This window comes from Hypomesus nipponensis, chromosome 16, assembly GCF_054491055.1.
Source record: "Hypomesus nipponensis isolate SF chromosome 16, ASM5449105v1, whole genome shotgun sequence".
NCBI classification, from domain to species: domain Eukaryota; kingdom Metazoa; phylum Chordata; class Actinopteri; order Osmeriformes; family Osmeridae; genus Hypomesus; species Hypomesus nipponensis.
In genome coordinates, this window is record NC_140376.1 from 9,994,581 (window position 1) to 10,015,005 (window position 20,425).

The following is a 20,425-nucleotide window of genomic DNA, read 5'->3' on the forward strand; positions in this document are numbered from 1 at the left end:
GAAAAAAATATGCTTTTAAATCTATGTAAACTTTATGAATAATAAGTAGGCTATGCATTTTAATATAAAATATACAGAAATATTAGTTGTAAAATGTAATTTAAATAGGGACCCCTGCAACCAAAACAAGCAAGCACACCCCTACAATTTCCCCAGAAATTGTACCCTCTCTAGTCTTGAAATTGATTTGCTGGAACACCAGTTTCAGGTGGGTGCAGTGCCGGTCCTAACATATTGTGCGCACAGGGCGAGTTTATCACTTGAGCACCATTGTTGGATTTCTATTTAAAGGCGAAGAACACCCAATAAAAGATATATCTTAGATTAATATATGGAGACAGTTGGAATGAGACAGACAAGTGGATAGTAGTTTTGGAGCCCTTCTTGGCAGTAATAGCTGACCTTAAAGTAGTTGTAAATCAAATTCCAGTATTAGCCTAGTGCAATTACTTTAAGGGAGAATATATATAAAAATAAATCAAGAAATTGTCTTGTTTGATTATAAAAACGTCATGTCAAATACATAGTTTGGTGCAAGCCATTGAATACTAACTCAGGACAATATGCTACAGATTTACACATGTACAGTTGAAAATAATATTGTACACTAATGTTAATATTGAAATTAATATATATTGTGTTTGTGGAAAACAATATCCACCCCTTTGTGATATAGAACATCAAAATGTGTAGATGATAAAATGTAGTCATCATTTAAAAAATGTACAATAATTTTCAAGAAACCTTTTTGTCTTTAGAATGCTGTTTGAAATTTATTCTTCATGACAGTTAAGTTATTCACCAATATGTTCAAGTAAGGAATTAGTGGCAGAATCTGCAATGAAACTAAGCACAGTGAGCGGTGCAACGGCAGCCCACATGGGCATCCACTGTCTCCCTCAGGTCCACACTCTTCTCATAGATGCTGCTCAGACCCTCTGAACGGTTCAGGTTGGAATCTGTAAAGTAAAGTGTTAGTAAAAGCAAGGTACAGGATTTGATGCATTTTCATTTCAGTTAAACATACGTAGACGATCATGCACTCACCGGTGGGCAGGCAGTGGAAGCCAATGGTGACAGGGGTGGTCCTCACTGGGTAGCAACCGTTCAGACAGCGTAGCACAGGCTCAACAGAGTAGCATTTGGACTCCTGGCCACTGACAATCATCTGCTTCTCCAGCTTCACAGATTCAAGTTTCAAGCGACATTCTGTAAACAGTCGTACAGAACGATAGCAATTAGCCAGATACTTGATTGTGCCATCATTGCTGTGTTATTGGCGGTAGAATTATTGTTCATTCTTAATGTTCCTGTGAAGGTTGAATCCCCCACTTTTCAGTAAAACCAGAAAGCACTCACCGGTGGTGTCACGGCAACTCTCAGCTGGAAGCACCCAGGAATGGGCAAAGCTGACTGGGCTCTTGCTCAGGCGTCCATTGGGCATGCGCAACTCCTGTCTGACTTCCCCATCAGCTTTACCACAGATACCACAGGTCTGACCCTTCATCCAGTCCACAACTTGGACCTAGTGGTTCCCAAAAAATGGTTATCTTTACCTTTTTTTTAACCTTAACCAAGTTGTTTACCTATCAAGTGAAATTAATAAATCTTATAAGAAGGTTTCTATCACCTTCCATGCATTTTTATCCAAGTAGACCTCCTGGAGACCATGACTTGGAGCATGGAGAGCGATCCCGTCATCCTTTTGTTTGATCTGGATTGAGCCTAGGTGAGGAAGAGCATTATCTTCCTGACGTTTACTGATATTGTCAAATCTTCCATTCAATATGGTGCTCTTGTTAAAGGAAATGTATATTTTATAATGAATGAAAATAACCTGTAGGATGTTGATATGGGAGGCTGCTGATGGGAATTTTCTGTCCGTTGACCTTCACCAGTACCTGGTTGTCTTCGGGATACAGCTCAATATCACTGGTGAAAATAATCCCATTTGGTTAGGTTGTAAAAATCGAATATACAGTATGCCCCAATTCAACATGAACAGTAAGGGATTAAAAAATATATTTCAGTTAGTTGACCCCATCATGTTGTGCTTGTTCTTGAATACTCACATGTCAAAGATCTTAACACTGATGTGGTTCTGATCATTGTCCTTCTTTAACAGAACCATGAACTTGAGCTCTTGTGTGCAATCCTGAGCCACAACTTGGTAGCAGGAGAGTGGCATGTCACTCTTGTACCTCCTGTTGTTGAATGTCGTCAGTGTGTTTCCGTCCATGCTACATTCAGCTAGAGTTAAGAAAAAGTAAAATGATGACACCATTCACTAAACCATTTATACCTAAAACATTATTTGAATAATCAGATTCCTCTCACCTGCATTTGCTTTGGAGAACAGGTAGTACACTTGGTCAACAATGTTGTCTGAGAGCACAGAAAGCTCAGCAGCGGTGTCTCCAACAGGCAAAGCAACAGGGAGACTCAAAGCCAGTTTTGAAATGGTCATCTGTAAGGAACGACAATTAAGTAAATGTAAAGTAACGGAAAACCAGCTTCTGTAAAAGTAACCTCAGTTAAAAACAGATGACTAGCTTACCTTTGGAGTCTTAAGCACAATATTCAACCTTCTTGCAGAGATAAGAGCCAGTGTGAGTTTGATTTCTTTCTTTATGTTTTTGGCTTTTCCTTGACTAACCCCAGCCAGGATAGCAGCACTATAAAGGGACTCAGTGACCCTAGATCAAGAAAGTAACATTTTAAACATACTCATATACAGTAGATGATTATTTCTAAAACAATTTTGCACATGGTATAGACCACAAAATCATAGCGTTAAATGACTAATAGTGAAATGAGAGATTGTACCTCTTTGCATTTTGCCTCAGGGCACTTGGGATCTTGTCCCATGACAGCTTCAGACGGAGAGCAGGATTTTCGTTGACAAGACCAGTTTCTGCTGTGATCTCAGTGTCATATTCTTTGCACTCAACACCCCATGCAATCTTAGCCTAAGAGGAGAAATGGTGTTGTGGGTTGTTATGTGCATCTTGCAGGACCTCAGATAGCTTGTAAAACAAACAATTATAGTAGTTCATAATAGCATACTAAATATATTATATTGTGCACATAATGAATGGTAGAGGGTGGTTTAAGGGGACATTTTTGTAGATAACAGCAGTGCCCATGAAAATACTTTAGCAAATCATTGTTTTTGTATTTTTCGACAGCATCAGAGGTCTTCAGGCTTACCACAACTTTGTGGTTGCTCAGCAACACTCCATCAGTACAGATTCTGTAATGGTTATCCTTTTCGAGGTTAGCCATGATGATCTGCACCCTGGAAGTAGCTTTGTCCAGATAGGCAGTAATCTGGTAACCTTGCACTACATGGTCAGCTCTCACAGCACGGATGAGTATTGTCACGGAAGGAGCAACAGCATTGCCAAGGAATTTGTTCTGACAAAATTTAAAGTGGAGTTATTCTCATACTCGTGTCCAGGGTCAGTTTGAGCTTTGGGAGAATAAATTATTGTTTAAGTTTTTTTGTGAGGGGTATTGTTTCACCTGTTTGTAGATGGCCTCAAAGCTGGATGCACTGCTTCTGCTGGACATTCTTTCCTTTGAGATGGCATGCTGCAAGAGTGATGAGGCAGGTTAGATGGAAGTAGGTGTTTATTTACACACGCAACATTTTATATGAAAATAATTACCTTGTGGACATGGTCCTTGGTAAACTTCATGTCATAGAGTTCCTGCCATAATAGAAAAGCAAACCTTTCAGTAAATGCATTTTTCTTTTGAGAAGAAGAGTACTTTTTGATTCTACCCTACCCTTGACATGCGAGAGCTGGAGCTGGAAGAGCTGGAGCTGGAGGAGCTTGAGGAGCTGGAGGAGCTGGAAGAGCGGTTGTTTGGTGATCTTCTGGTGTTCCTTTGGCTGTTGCGTCCACTGCTGCTGCTGCTGCTGCTGCTGCTGCTGCTGCTGCTGCTGCCGCTGCTGCTGCTACCGCTGCTGCTGCTACCGCTGCTGCGTACTCTCTTAGACTGCTTGTTAGCTGGAGCAGCACCAACATTCAGGATTTTTTTGTTGTTACGAGAGGATGAGCTGGATGAGCTAGATGAGCTGGATGAGCTAGATGAGGAGGAAGAGGAGGAAGACCGAGAGCTGCTGGAACTAGAACTGCTGGAGCTGGAGGAAGATCTGGTACCATTCTTGCGACCGGAAGCCAAGACTTTCTTGAGTTTCAACAGGACATTTGTTGCCTCTGGAGATTCTTCATCTTCATTCACAGTGATCACTTTGACAATCTTTTTAGCTGCCTCTGCTCCAACCTGGACCTCAATCTCCATTCTTTCAATGACTGTGCCTGAAGCTATCCCCAAAAATAGATAAAATATTATTAAACATTGGAATTTGTATTTAATTTGTAATTGTATTTCAATCAAATATCAAATGTATAATTTCACTTGCCTTGTGACAAATCAACAGTGACTGAGTGTTTCCCGATAAGGGTATAGAGAGGTGAGTTTCTGACGAAGGCAGCATTCTGGGATTCAATGTTAGCGCATGCCTTTATTCCAAAGGTTTTGAATGCGGTACAGAATTTCTTCCTCAGTTGTGCAGACAACTTTCTCATTTTAGGAATGATATTAGAAGGCAAATCAGAGTAAATCCGTTCAGATGATCTTGACTGAAACATATATAATAGATTAGATCTCCGGGGGTATACAAAGAACTTCATGCTGTAAATGGTCAAATGGTATGGTTTCAAATAGGTTACTCATCTTACCCAATCACTTTCTTGTGAGGATGAGATCTTTGATCTCAAAGTATCTCTAGACAGCTGTGCTTCTTTGATAGGAATCATTGGTATCATCTTAGTAGCTGCAAGGTCTTCAACATTTCTTGCCACAGCAAGACTCTCAACACTGTAACAATGATTTACAAAATTCATTCAAATATTATAGTACATAATGCAATCTTTTTTTTTCAGTTGTCAATTTTAAAAGAAACAGTTGCATACCGCACAGTTGCCAGGTGATCTGCAGACTGAACAGGCAAAACCTCAAACTTGAAGTTGCCCTTGGCAATGTCAACTTTAGCTGCTATTTTAGCTGGGACAATTGTGTGTACTTTTGCCCTTGCCATAAGAGTAGCCTGGATCCAGGCAGTGTTCACTCCCATCACAGCAAATGTATGCATGGCAACACTGAAACATTAAAAATAAATAATTGTAACAATAATTGTATCACATGAAGTAACCTTTTCATAACAAATGTATAGGTGTAAAATTTTATTAGTATCCCTGTAGCAAACTGATCAAATACTACCTTGGTGTTATCTCTGCATGCAGCTGAATATCTGTGTTCAAGAGCTGGGCAGGATGGAAAGCCTCAGGAAGTGAAGGAGTCATGGCCACTCTGACTGTGGGGTTGGAGAGAAAATAAGTATAACATCTTAATTTGCTCAATAGTGTAACAGCAGTCATTTACATTATTCTGTTGGTGGAGAGAGCTTACCTTGTACAGTTGCAGCAGCCACGGCAGCAGTGTATAAACTGAGTTCCATGGGCACACCAACAGCTGTCGGGAAGATGCGACGTACCTCTGCAGCCAGCAGGGGCTTTGCGTACTGGAAGGAGGCTCCAGACAACAGTTCCTTCAGAGCCTTCCTTCCAATTGCATGTGCAGAAGGTCCAGTAGCCAGCTACAGGAAATCATAGATATATCGGAAAAAACATTATTTTTAAAGGAAATCATAGATATACTGGAACATTATATTTAAAAGAATGGTCTCCCTGATTTAAGTTGTTTTTAAAAGTTGTTGTGTGTGTCATACCTGTGTGGCCTGTTCAATCATTTCCTTGTCAATGTGAGCGAAAGCAATTTCCTGTCCAAAGTATTTCACATACATGGAAGCTAGTGGCTTGTTTGTGGGCAGGGACTTCAAGTCAGTCAGCTGTGGTTGTAAGAGCAGAGTAAACTTTGATAACCTTCAACACTTTATCCAAACTAATTCGTTTTTTCAACAACTCTTTAAAGTAGTTTCAACATATCCCTTTCACTCACCGCCTTAATGACACGCTTCATCTTAGTGATCCTGTCAGCATTTTCAGCAATATTGGGCATCTTCATTAGAGCCTCCTGGATTCCCTCTGTTCTTACTCCAACCTGAAAGAGAAGATGGTGACTTAGTATAACATAGAAAATCAAGTCAATGCTATCCATTAGTATTTTAAGAAGAGCTCGTACCTCCAGAACATCAGCAGCTGCTCCAGCAATGTATGTTCTTGCCTTGGCTACCACAGCTCTAGGTAATAAGGTGGCAGCATCGTTGATGTAGAAAGCACTGGCAGCAGCACCCATCATCAGAGGAGCTTATGAAGGAAACACATATTTATTTTTATAAGATATAATAGACAATAATGAATGTTGTACACTTAGGATAAACCAAAAACAAGATCCCAAAAAAAGACCCTCACAGGAATAGGAGTCCAGGTGAAAGGCCTTGCTGAAGGTATAGCTCAACCTATCGAATTTGGGACTGAGGATCTTGACAGCAACATTGGATGCTGCAGCACTGAAATGGTAGAGATATATTAAATTGTTCAATAAAGTCAGGTATAAGACAGCTGTGAGAAAACTGTCATGTAGTACAGACATGAAGCAACTTATCCTTACACTGGAGCAAAGTCAGGGGCGGTGCTCCTGGTCAGGGATTTCAGGTAAGAGTACACAAAGCTGGCCACTTGCAGATTTGTCTCTTTCTGCACTGCATCGGCAAGGGTAATCACGAGACCCATTGGAGGTCTTGTCTCAAACACCACAACAGCAGCAACCATGCGGAGCTCTGGGTGGAGAGCCCTGTCCATGAACAGCTGCACAGCCACTTCCTGAATCTAATTCACAGAAATGAAAGATATAAATGATAAGTTAACTTGTTTACAGTGTCATCCATAGCTATGAACAAATATCCTTACCCTTCTAGGCTCCTTCTTGGCAATGTTCCTCAGGGCCAGGATGGCATCAACCTGAACTCTTATAGGCAGAGAAGCAGAAGCAGCTCCAAATCCAGGCAAGAGCTTTGTGATTGGTTTAATACTAGATGGGTGGGCAGCATTACCCAGGACTTTAAGAGCAACTACAAGTTCTTTAATTTCCCCCTTTGCAAGTGCCTCAATAGCGTGGTCATGGATGGGCTGTTGAGAAAAAACATGAAGTTGTTCAATCTCCAGGATAATGAACGTAAACACTGCCTAAGGAAGAAATATTTACATTACCTTCACAAGTTCTGAAGGGCAGTTGGTGTGAACAGCACAGTACTTGAAAACCATGGTACCATAACCAAGCATGGCGATTTCACGAATAACTGAGTTTTGCTGAATCATGTGGTGGAAAGCCAACCCCTGGAAGAGAGCATTTATATTGTGGTCTGGTTTTATAATATTCATAAGAGTACTTAATGTTGCCATGAAGGTTTACCTACCTCTACCAGCTTGACACTATCCAGATCAGCCGTCACCATGTGGACAGCAGCCATCAGAGCCTGAGCGGCCTCAGGAATAGTGAGGTCACCAGCAATAAACTTCTCCTTGATGAACCTAACAGTGACAGGACTTCCAATTGCCGGGATGGCACTTAGGATCCAGTGTCTAAAAAAGTTAAATGTGTATTTTAGTGATATTCTTAATTGATTTTCCTATTCAAATTATATTTGTTCTTATTATGTAATAAAACACCTGAAAGCTGGATTCGCTTTGTATTGAGTCCAGATGGCCTCAATATTCTCCATTTTGGCCACACGCAGGAGCTGGATGAGCTCCACAAACTTCAGAGGGGCATCCTCATGAACCTTTGCCTCATTGTGGGTAACCAAATGATTCAGAACCTCAACAATCTGTAAAGAAAAATACAAAAAGCATTTAGGATTTGAGGAGAACCATTTATGTTTGTTTCTAACTGTTGAATAAGGATTTAAAACCACAGTACCTGAGCTTGTGCATTGCTGATCCTGAGGAGCTGAATAGGTATCTGGTGAAGCTCAGTGGCAAACTCATATTGCAGAGATCCACGGGAAATGTATTCGGCTCCAATGGGTTCCACTGTGGCCTTCTGAATCTCTTGGAATGTCAACTTTTGTCTATGAAAAGGATATTAACTTGCTATGGATTGCTCTACATGTTGAATACACTGTCATTGTATCAATTCAAATACATCTCCAGATGTTTCTCAGATATTAGTTATTAGACAACATACTTTGCCTCCATCTGGGCAGCTCCGGTCATCTCATTGAATGGAGAGAACTGATGGATCTCAGTAACAGTGGCTTCCATAATCAGAGCACCATTGGCAGTTGGCTTCATGATGTAGTTGTAGGCTGCAGCTCCCCTCAAGTTCTTTCTAGACTATAAAGATAAAACGTAATGTTACACAAAATGTCAGATGTTCATACTGATACCTATCAGACTAAAAATGAAGGTTATGAAACAGCTACTTACATCCTGAGAAGCTACCAATTTCTCAGTGTAAGCCAAACCAAACTCCTTCTCGAGTCTCTCCTGGCAGTGATTCAGATCCTTGGTCTTGGTCAGATGAATGCGCTCAACCTTGGCATCCTCACTGATGACATAGCTGGTCTTGCAGACTCCCTGAGCTCCAGCCTGATGAATATAAAATACAGCATGGTTTGGCTAAGAGTTCGAGTAGGGGTAGGGTAGGGCCAACCCTTTCATTTGAGCTTTAAGATAGAAGCCTGACCTCCTGCAGCTCATAGATGTTCTGTGTCTTCTTGATGTTCAGCTGAAGGATGTTCAAGATACCTCTGTGGACATTCAACACCGTAGCAGAGATACCAGCAGGGGCATGTATCTTACCCACAACTCCATTGGCATACTCAAACTTGATGGGAGTCTGGAGCTGAGCAGCCAAAGCTGAAGTGAGCTTTGCAGCTGGAACAAAAGGATCTCTGGGCCAGACACCACTGTACTCAAAGATCTCTGGGTCCACAAGCTGCGAGAAAAAAACATAAAGGAACATTTAATGAAAAGAAGATGAACTCCTGACTCTTGAGTATTGAAACTTGATGTGCATCCTGTACCTTCAGCAGGAAGTTATTCTGGGCAACTGCACTGATGAGAACTTTGCTGATGACTTTGATTCCTGCTCTAGCCAGACCTTCCTCAGGCAGACCTCCCAAGACCACTGCCTCGTACCTGTACACATAGGTATTGCTGGAGGCAAACTCAGGAGCTGCAATGAACAATTGTGTCGAATTTTGTAAGAAATCTGTACATTAATCTCTGATTGAAATGAATGAATATACAAATATAAAGAAAACTTACCAACATTGACCTGTTGACTTGCTGAAATGTTTAAGCAGACACATTACTTCATATACAACAAAAAACTGATTGCAACAAATTATCATCTAATAATAACAACTTGGACTTACCCACAAGGGCTAGAGTCAGGGCAAACACTACTGTCCTCATGTTCGGCGGAATGTAATGAAAAACATTCTCAGACGTCCTTTTACAGCAAATTTCTGCTGACTGTGCAAATACATAAATAAATAATATCATTAAACAAATACACTGTTTTATCATGTTAACCTGTTATCTGACAATTAAAATACACTTTAAAACTAACAGATCAATGAGATTGCAAATGTCACACACACCAGGTTAGGTCAACCTGGCCTTTCTCTGGTTGTTTTTTCATGAATAGTTCAATGTCCAAGTTGCCGAATTCAGTGCTTTTTTAATACTCTTCTTTGGTCTGCTGGTCACATTACTAACAGTCTACAGATAGATTGACAGAGCTAGTTAGACACAGATATGGATAATTTGTTGTTAAACCTTTTTCAAAAGTACCATGTTCAGGCAGATTTGAACTTGCAACCTCTTAATTTGTAGTTCAGCGCTTCAAACACTACGCAATTCCTGATTTTTTTAAACATTCTAATATTGCCAACATTGTACAAATAGCCTGATAAAAAAAAAAAAAAAAGAAGCAATTGCTTCAACATTAATGTTGTTTATACCAAACCAAGGATTATTAAACCACACTTTGATACGTAGGCTACATATCAAAACATTTGGCACAACCTTTATTTATCAAATCAATTTCAATATATTATTGTTAATTTATTTCGTTGACACCTGGCACCTATACTACGAATCAAGATTTGGCGTTAGCGAGATATCTTCAGGTTCAACCCAGGGTTTTATGTACTACGACGGTGGATCACTTGTTAACGGGGTAGTTTGCCATGGTAACACATGCTTAACGCCTAACCTGGTCGGGAGCAGGTTAAGTTGGAGATCAGAGATCAACCGGTATAAAAACCCCGCCCACTAACTAATTCTTGAGTATAATGCCATCACCTTTCATAGAAGATCCTGTGGATCTTGAGCTTGGTGCGTGGATAGTGAGAGGTGCGCTCAGAAGAGCCAGAACTCTTAAGCCTAGTTTATACTCATGTCGCCGACACTTTTGAAATGGTCGCAGACAAAGAAAAAAAAGTGTCGCTGAAGCTGCTGCATTTATACTTCGGCAAACACATAGCTATGGTTACATTGTTTATGCTTTGTAGCCTAGGTGATCGATCAGAGAAAAATGGCTGTAGCTAATTTTGACAGGCATTATAAAGGTGTAGATATGTTCTAGGGATGGGCGTGGTTAATCGAATATCCGGATATCCTAAAGTAAGTTAGTATTCGAATACTTTTTTCGAATACTTATGAGCGTAGTTTGATTTTAAAAAAAAAGGTTTTATTGAAAAACCGTCATGTCATGTTGTGAATTCTAATAGTTGTGACGTTAGAAAATGATGAAAACCATCAAAAAAGGTAGGCTACGCCTGCGTTCTGCTGCGAGTCTCCTTTCATTTCATTTGGCGCTACAAGAAGCTTAGTGTCCTGGCTAAGCAGTACCACGCAACAACCTCAGTTCCTGCAGTCTTTTCTACGCCGGCCTGCTCGTAAATCGACTCCGTACTAGCCTCTCCCCTGAGCATGTTTACATGCTAATGCTCCTGAATAAAAATGCGTATGGCTAATGCAGTTGTGGCTTATTTATTTTCTTACCAGTAGCCATGTAGAGCTAGCGTAATCGGCTGTTTATGTTCGCAATGTGTGGTGGCGCACCGTATCCTATAGATTCCGGTTCCAAGTTAATATCCAAGTTAATATGCAATATTTCTCCGTGTGTCTTTCGTTTTTATGGAGGATAGCCTACCCAATGTGTTTAATTTAGTCCAATGTTGCCTACTTTTTATTTCACATAATGATAGGCTAATCGCTTTTCCGCCAAATTAAGAGCCTATGTCTGAAGACGCAGCGTTTTTTCAAGTTCATTGTCTTTTCGTCATGTTAATAAATTGGATCTTTCATTTGTTTTCTTTATTCAACCCTTATTTAATCTAATAGTTTAGCAGTCCCAATTATTGCCAGAATGTGTGGTGGTTCATGTGTTTACTGTATGCTTTGCGTCACGTCAGGCTAATTACATAACGGAACCACATTAATAAAATAGATTATCCGGATATTCGAAAATAATTTCGGATACTATTCGAATAGTGAAATCAGTTCAAATCTCCATCCCTAATATGTTCTAACTTGCTCTGCCAATCTCTCCTCTTTTCCTTCCATCTTAAACAGCTGTTGAGCGTTCACTGAAAATTCAAAACAATGCAGTCAACGACACGTGCCGTCTATCTAGCCAATCACACTTGCGCGACACTATGTGACGACATCAGCGCCAGTAGAAATTTCTCCTGGTAGGCGACACTTTCAAGCGACGGTTAAAAGTGTCGACCGTGACGCCATTTATGTCGGCGACCTTTTCAAAAGTATTTAAGTATAAATTGGGCTTTACTTCGCTACTACGTCTGCCGCACAATTCGGAAAGTGGTGCTTGCTCTAGCACAGCTCTTGAACACATTTGTTCCCAGGGCACCTGCCCATGCAGGCAATTAAAGAGTGATTTTATGACATTGCAGGTAAATATTCACTTAAATTGAAACTTCATCTATAAATAATCTAGGCCCCATGTTGCATATGAAATTCATCCTACTCCTTAGGTGATTACATTAATCGCAGGTCATTCCACAGCATCAACGTTCAGGTAAAGCAAAAAGGACAAGCTACACATGTTTGGTTATACTGGTAAAGTAGGAGTCCTTCTATATGGAGGACCAAACCTGCCATATTTACAAATGAATGAATGAATAAATAAATGTCCACATCCATGCATTTAGACAGAAATAAACGAATATATATATTAATTAATGCACAATTGTCAATCAATAGTTACATATATTTTACATTTATGTATTTATTTATTTTGTATTCATTTATGTATTGATTTATTTATTCATTCATTCATTTATATATTCATTTATTCATGTATTTATTAATGCATTTATTTATTCATTCATTCATTCATTGTTCCCAATATGATAATGAGAGGAGGCCAGTAGGCGTGGAAACTGATGTTCAGACATTGCAATTAATCCAGAGCCATAGATTCAATCTAGCTAACGCCTGGGACACACTGGCTGCGAAGCGCCCTGGAGCGCCACAATATACTACGAATGGCGCGATGCTGTTCACACTAGCATTTCTCCACGCCGGTCACCAAGCCTTTCACCTTCTCTGAGATTTTCTTTTCTACATGTAAAGCTGACATGTACATAAACATGGCATAGGCTACAGGCTATTTAGGCAACTTGTTGCTCCAACAATAACCGTCGCAACGGCATCCCATTCCCAACATAACGTGGCAACGTTTGGCTTTTGTTGCCGTAGTCTTTGTAAAATATGTGCTATGGGGCATACAACTCCATTTAGGACTAAGCTACTTTTCATCTTCGATGATTAACTTTGTGTCGTCAATCTTCACAAATTTCTCCTTCTTGATTGGGGGCTATATGCCAGATTGTCTATCTCGCTCACACACAGGACAAATATGTTGGTTTGACAATCAACAATCAGGATTTTTTTATTTTAAAATGTTTACGTTTTTATCGGGGTAAACACATGGTTGGCCGGTCAGCGTAGTGAAGTTGGGTGTTAAGTGATAGCCCACAACTAACGTAGTAAAATCTTTATAACATGTTTGTTTATCCAAATATCATATATGGTGAATTAAATATTTGTTTTCAACAAGGTCGGCCAGCCTGTCCATGTAGGCTATGTTGTCCATGACAGCAAGGATGGATGTAAGGCTACATAATCGAATACAAAGCGTGGAAAACGATTAGCCAATGGTGTGTCAAATACCGCCTACCTATTTTGATTGACACATCTCATTAACATATTGAGAAGAAGAAATACAGGAATGAATGAATGAATAAATGAATGAATAAATGAATGAATAAATGAATGAATAAATGAATGAACAAATGAATGAATAAATGAATGAATGAATACATGAATGAATAAATAAATGAATAAATAAATGAATACACAAATAAATACATAAATACATGTAAATTATAAGGTAATATTGATTGACAATTGTGCATTAATTAGTACATGTATTCATTTATTTATGTCTAAATGCATGGATGTGGACATTTATTTATTCATTCATTCATTTTTAAATATGGCAGGTTTGGTCCTCCATACTTCTAATGCACATTGATGTATCCCTCATGTTAATGCTGTTATGTGGATGGATTTTAACACAAGATCATTTTGCAGATGACTTGTGACCATTAATACTTGGTGACCAGCATTGAGGCAAAGTGGCCTGGGTCAGTCCATGACTCCCGGATCTTTAGGGAGTCTGTGCCACAGACTAGAGGAAGGTGTGGCAATTGTAAGTAACATGTTGTATTGCATTTTGGTATACTGATTATGCTCATATTAATGTTCTTCTTCAGGGCTCTTCAGTGGATTGCTGGTAGGGGGCCGAGGGAACGCCTGCCAGCCCTTTTTTATGACCCCCTATCCTGACCCCAGCACATGGCCACAGACTGCTTTTAATGTGGCCCTGAACTGAACAAGGGTCATGATAGAGATGACCTTTGGCATCATAAAGGCATGCTTTAACTGCCTGCGTGGCCACCGACTGGCCCCAGACCGGGCTTATCAGATTGTGACAGCCTGTGTTGTGCTCCACAATGTGGCCTCGATACGAAAGGAGAGAGCCCCACCTATCAGCCAGCAACCCCCAGATGTAGTGAACCACATGACTAACCTACTGGCAGAATTGTGAGAGACTCTATAACTGTTACGGCTCCCACTCCTGCCTGTAGGGTGTGTGTGTTTTGTTTGTGTCCTGTCTGTAGGTGATCCTGTGACGGTGCTGATGATGACGTCGGAGTGCGCGCCCCGACGTCAAGATCCGGACCTGAGGGCTGTGCCAAATCGGGCCTAATTAGACACTGTTGTCACCGATAAAGCGTGTTTTGGTTGGCGTATGGGAGAGAGGGGCGAGTCGCGCTGAGCGGCTGTTTATTTGTCCAGATGTGTAAGAGGAGAAGGGAGTTAGTGTAGAGACCCATGGGTATACTCCTCAACACGTAGATAACCGATGTTATGCACAGTAGTTTAGGAGCGGTTCCACCTGCACCTTTTGTAACTTAGAGTTTAGTGTAGTTAGTTTAGGAAATACTAGGTTAGTTAGTGGTTTTCCAACAGGGCCGTTTCGGTCCTTAGCGTAGTGCACTTTGTTTGTCTCATCGGGAATCGCTCATAGTCCCTTCTCCGTGACTTTATGTACTGGTACGTCCCTTGTCTATTGATCCTTGTTATTTGTTCACTTGTTGCGGCTTGCCGATACCCTTTTGCAGCTGTATTAATAAATGTACATGATCCGTATGACCCCGCTGCATCGTTTGTGCCCGGCTACACCGTTGACACCCTCCGCTGGTCCAGTACTGTCAGTCAAACATTGTTACCTTTAACATCGTACGTAACAGAATGGGGGCTCGTCCGGGATATCTATGATCCTATATGTTTGATATTGTTACTTTCCTAGTGGTGTGTTAACGGAGTATCGTTTGTGTTTCATGCACGTTGCAATGGCGGCTGTCCAAGCTTTTATTGATACTCCTGAAGAGGAGTTACTGCGTCAGTGTCGCAAGGAGGATCTATGTGCCTTGGCTAGTCACTATCAGATACCAGTGTCGAAACAGCTCCTCAAACCCGAGCTGACTGAGGTATTATTACGTGGTTTGGTGGGCATACAGGTGTTAAAGTCCACGGAACGACCAAAGGAAGCCGACGCTGCTTCGGGTATTCAGGATGAGAGGACTCCTTCATTGTCGCCACGACCGGGTTCCACCCCTGGTTCACCCGAACAGGCTCGCTTAAGAGTGCGCCTTACACGCCTGCAGATAGACAGGGAGGAGAGGGCCCGGCAGGTTGAGCTTACTCATGAACTCGAGATGCGAAGGCTGGAGATTGACGGTGCGTACAGGATGCGTCAGCTGGAGTTAGGGGCACAGAACGTGATGCCACCGAACCCTGCTGTTTCTGGTTTTATTCACCATCCTAGTTCCCAACCACATCATACCGACAGGTTTGACGTGGGTAGAAACATTGCCCTTGTACCACCATTTAGAGAATCCGAGGTGGATTCCTATTTCAGTGTGTTTGAACGCATAGCGGCATCTATGCGCTGGCCTACGGATGTGTGGCCCTTGTTGTTGCAATGCAAACTTTCCGGTAAAGCCCAAGATGTGGTGTCCGCTTTATCTCTGGAGGAGAGCTTGCGGTATGATTGTGTAAAGTCCGCGGTGCTTCGTGCGTACGAGTTAGTGCCGGAGGCTTACCGGCAGAGGTATAGGAATTACCGTAAAGCCCCTACGAAATCGTATGTGGACTTTGCCAGAGAGAAAGAGACTCTCTTTGACAGGTGGTGCACCGCCAGCAAGGCCACTGATTTCGATACCCTCAGAGACCTTGTTCTTTTGGAGGAGTTCAAGAACGGCCTGCCTGAACGCTTGGTGTTGCATCTGAACGAACAAAAGGTAGTATCGTTAGCACAAGCAGCAGTATTGGCGGACGAGTTTGTGCTCACGCACAAGACTGTGTTCACGGCTCCTCAACGTGAGCCAGCTCGTGACTCAGATGAAAGACGTTCCTTTGCTCCTCCCGCTAAACAAAGAGAGGAACGTACAGGGAACAATTACCAGCGCCCCAGAGAGGAACGGGAATGTTATTATTGCCATCGTAGAGGCCATGTCCTAGCAGACTGTCGGGCATTAAAAAAACCACCAGTCTCCCTCATCACCAAAAGCACCTGCGAAAGGCATGGGTTTGCTTTGCTCATCGCCTCAGGTAGTGTCTCAGCAGCCTGGTCCCGACCCCAGTTATCTACCCTTTATTTTAACGGGATCCGTGTCACTAACGGGAGAGTCAAAAGACGAGCAGACCATACACATTTTGAGAGACACTGGTGCAGCCCAGTCGATAATCCTCTCAGAAGTCTTGCCTTGGTCGGTAGACTCCTCCTGTGGATCCAAGGTGCTGTTGCAAGGTATCGGGATGGAATACTCAGCTGTGCCCCTGCATACTGTGTACATATCGTCCACGTTGGTAAACGGACGGTTTAAAGTAGGTGTACAAGATTCCCTTCCAGTAAAAGGGGTCTCCTTAATTCTGGGAAATGATATTGCGGGTGGTCGAGTGATGCCTGTTATCGAAGTGTTGGATGTGCCCGAGGTGAGGTCAGGCCCTGATGCTATGCATACGCAGTTTCCCGGTGTTTTTCCCTCATGTGTAATGACGCGTGCCCAGTCGCGTCTAGATGAAGACCCCAGTGACTTACATGACACAGTGGTTGCGAACAGCCTTACAGACGGGGATAAGGGCGTTCCGAATTGCTCGGCATATCTAGATGATCTGGTGGTGTTTTCGGCGACGTGGTGTGAACATGTGAAGTCGCTTACCAAGGTGTTTGAACGTTTAGCAAGTGCCAATCTGACCCTGAATTTGGCTAAGTGCGAGTTTGGGAAGGCAACGGTCACGTATCTCGGCAAACAGGTTGGCCGGGGAGAAGTACGTCCCGTAGCTTCTAAGGTCTCTGCTATTGCCGCGTTTCCTCCTCCTGTCACTTAGGCGTGAGTTGCGCAGATTCTTGGGGATGGCTGGATACTATCGTGGTTTCTGCCGGAACTTCTCTTCTGTGTCTGCCCCTTTGACGGCTTTACTTAGTCCGTCTGTAGGGTTTGTGTGGTCCGATGTTTGTCAGGATGCGTTTAATTCAATTAAATCTTTGTTGTGTAGTTCTCCTGTTTTGTCTGCCCCTGATTTTAGTACTCCTTTCAAGTTGGAGGTGGACGCGAGCGCAGTGGGTGCTGGTGCCGTGTTGCTCCAGGAAGGTACTGACGGAATTGATCATCCCGTTTGCTATTTTTCCCGTAAGTTTACCGGTTGCCAGTCCCGTTACTCCACTATCGAGCAGGAGACACTGGCCATGTTGTTAGCCTTGCAGTTTTTTGAGGTGTACCTGGGTTCCACGACGCTTCCTATTGTGGTGTTTACTGACCATAACCTCCTTGTATTTTTACAACGCATGTACAACAATAACCATCGACTTATGCGCTGGTCAATGATGGTCCAAGGTTTCAATCTGGTGATCCACCACAAGAAAGGGTCAGAGAACGTGTTTGTGTCCTGTCTGTAGGTGATCCTGCGACGGTGCTGATGATGACGTCGGAGTGCGCGCCCCGACGTCAAGATCCGGACCTGAGGCGGCTGTGCCAAATCGGGCCTAATTAGACACCGTCGTCACCGATAAAGCGTGTTTTGGTTGGCGTATGGGAGAGAGGGGCGAGTCGCGCTGAGCGGCTGTTTATTTGTCCAGATGTGTAAGAGAAGGGAGTTAGTGTAGAGACCCATGGGTATACTCCTCAACACGTAGATAACCGATGTTATGCACAGTAGTTTAGGAGCGGTTCCACCTGCACCTTTTGTAACTTAGAGTTTAGTGTAGTTAGTTTAGGAAATACTAGGTTAGTTAGTGGTTTTCCAACAGGGCCGTTTCGGTCCTTAGCGTAGTGCACTTTGTTTGTCTCATCGGGAATCGCTCATAGTCCCTTCTCCGTGACTTTATGTACTGGTACGTCCCTTGTCTATTGATCCTTGTTATTTGTTCACTTGTTGCGGCTTGCCGATACCCTTTTGCAGCTGTATTAATAAATGTACATGATCCGTATGACCCCGCTGCATCGTTTGTGCCCGGCTACACCGTTGACACCCTCCGCTGGTCCAGTACTGTCAGTCAAACATTGTTACCTTTAACATCGTACGTAACAATAACGCAGCAGTTTTTTGTTTAAGGGGCGACAGGCTAAGCCATTATTCTTTACATTTAGTGGCATTCTTTCCTTTTTACTTTTCAGTTGGGCCATTTTGGTTCCATAGCATTTGAGCTATATAGATTTTAATTGTGTCCTTGGACAAGGCACCTCACCCTACTTGCCCTGGGGGAATGTCCCTGTCATGGGCGGGCGTCAGCAGCTTTTTGAGAGTGGGGGACACACACATTTTGCCGTGGGTCTGGGGGTTTCTCCCCCAAATTTATTTTAGGATGCAGATGAAATGTCCCGCTTTCTGGTGCATTTACCATGTTTTTTAAATAGAAAATGATCTCTGAGTCGGCATGGTCTGCAATTACTGGCTATTATGTTCTGGTGGACTGGGTAAACCCAGCCCGATCTGAAATCTTAAATAGGTTAGATTGAGTGTAAGAGCCAAATATGTGCAAGGCCATGCTACGAAGCTGGACAAGAAGGGACAGTGACTGGACAACAACTGCCCAGCTACTGCCCGCCACAAGGTGACCAGGCAACCCCAATGACGACAGTAGTTGCCACAGGTAGCTCCTCTCCAGAGGTGGAGTCAGACCCACCCCAAGAAATGATGCAGATGGGAGAAGACCCAGTGAGACGCCTAAGACGGGCACGAGTAGGCCAACACTCCAACCCCTTCCGGTTGCCACAGTCAGTTACCCAACACCTACAAGTCCAACAAAATGGCATTCAGTCAGTTAACCTTATCCCTAGCTGTTATTTTAGGCCATGGCATTAGAAAGAAGTGAGATCACCGGCACCGGGACGTAACCTTTTAAAGTGGGGGAAATATGTGACATGTGGGAGGGGGATAAACCAGGGTTCACCTGGTTCTGTCACGTGACCAGGTTAATTTCAATTAAATAAAGGTAGCTGAAATGCCACAGTTAGTCTTTTTTTTCCAATCAGAGCTGGCCAGCGGTGGTTAACGTGAAGCGGGTAAGGACAAGCTTCAGCATGGGTTTACTGATGTTTGTGTTTTATCTGGGATTCTATGACGGTCAATGCAATGTGTATTAAATAGTGGGATTAAATGGGAAATGCCACTGCTCTGTGTTGATTATGCAATTATTGTCTCTGTAGTGCCCCGTGTTAGAAATACATTGTTTCCATCGGCAGTCTATGACATCGTGGCAGTCGTACATTATTGGTACTAATTGCACAAAGTTTTAATTGTATGTAAACTCGGAATGTTTGATGGACTAAGGGCTAATATGATGTTTGCTACTTTCAGGATTCATTAGTAGCCACTGTTTTTCCCCACCGTAGATTTTGATGAAAGTAACTATTTAGAAACCATTTGCTGTTCCTGGGCAACTACTATAGAACAGCGGTTTAGGGCTTTCGGTTTGCCGTTGTGTGCCTATGTGACACAAAATAAGTGACACTCAAAACAAAACTTGGAGGTGGTTACCTCCAAGTTTTGTTTTGAGTGTCACTTATTTTGTTGGACGGGTCTTATTTTTCTTTGTTTCTTTGCAGTGAGAGTGACCTCTTTTGGGTTGATAGTTTGCATTGATATTTTGTAACCGGCATTATAACGAAATCGCAGCCTTGGTGCCGCTTGTTGTATTGGTAGCTTGTGTAACATCTTACTGTGAATAAAGTGCATTTTTGTACGCCGCCTCCTCCCCTATTCATTTAATTGAACAAACCATGGGAAATACTGTTCTAGCTACCACTGGCTCTTAGTGAAGAGCTGAAACTGCGGTCCTGAAACTGCAGCTCTCCGGGGTGTCCGGGGTCTCCGGGGTGTCCGGGGTCTGCTCACATATGTAACCTACACCCTACTGGCTTGGGTGTAGGTTACACTGGAGACACTGGAGTGGCTTTCAACGTCAAACAAACTACTTGATTAGCTACAGATAACATTCAGTAGTTATAGCACTAGCTTACTAGCTCTACACACATAGCTTCCTTAAAAACGAACTGTAAATTGTTACTCTGTTTATTTGTTTAATGAAACAGTAGCGCAACGTAGCTTATCAAGTATTGTTCAACATATTTAAGTTAGCTAAACGTTCAAAACAATTCTGGTACAATTATCTGTTCACTTATGATGATTTTATGAAATACCAACTTTTAGACCATTTTGTTTTGTTTTATTGAAACCATAGTGCTATTTTGGCAAGCCCAACTACTGTAGGTGTCTTATGA

General features: G+C 42.3%; 1 protein-coding gene across 1 annotated transcript; it reads right to left on the bottom strand.

Annotated features, from left to right (window-relative positions):
* Positions 1-745: 745 nt before the first annotated feature.
* On the bottom strand, positions 746-9,467 carry LOC146254841 (vitellogenin-like). Its single transcript, XM_084675523.1, has 34 exons — positions 9,413-9,467; positions 9,303-9,323; positions 9,059-9,210; positions 8,719-8,970; positions 8,460-8,621; positions 8,218-8,366; positions 7,951-8,101; positions 7,701-7,858; positions 7,448-7,613; positions 7,242-7,367; positions 6,942-7,160; positions 6,643-6,860; positions 6,444-6,541; positions 6,214-6,338; positions 6,031-6,132; positions 5,801-5,920; positions 5,482-5,668; positions 5,293-5,386; positions 4,986-5,171; positions 4,752-4,890; positions 4,433-4,652; positions 3,793-4,334; positions 3,672-3,713; positions 3,526-3,594; positions 3,211-3,417; positions 2,827-2,969; positions 2,558-2,696; positions 2,338-2,467; positions 2,073-2,250; positions 1,838-1,932; positions 1,631-1,725; positions 1,360-1,525; positions 1,048-1,209; positions 746-959 (listed from the first exon to the last, which is right to left on the bottom strand). Exons 1-34 carry the CDS (start codon positions 9,450-9,452, stop codon positions 847-849), a joined length of 5,166 nt encoding a protein of 1,721 aa, XP_084531649.1. The 5' UTR covers positions 9,453-9,467; the 3' UTR covers positions 746-846.
* Positions 9,468-20,425: the final 10,958 nt, after the last annotated feature.

Excerpts from the sequence above, each read along its gene's own strand:
- LOC146254841 (XM_084675523.1), bottom strand. The coding sequence starts at position 9,452 with ATGAGGACAGTAGTGTTTGCCCTGACTCTAGCCCTTGTGG. Across the intron at positions 6,542-6,642 it reads GCCCCTGACTTTGCTCCAGT|TGCTGCAGCATCCAATGTTG; the intron begins GTAAGGATAAGT and ends CTACCATTTCAG. Across the intron at positions 5,172-5,292 it reads CATGCAGAGATAACACCAAG|TGTTGCCATGCATACATTTG; the intron begins GTAGTATTTGAT and ends TTAATGTTTCAG.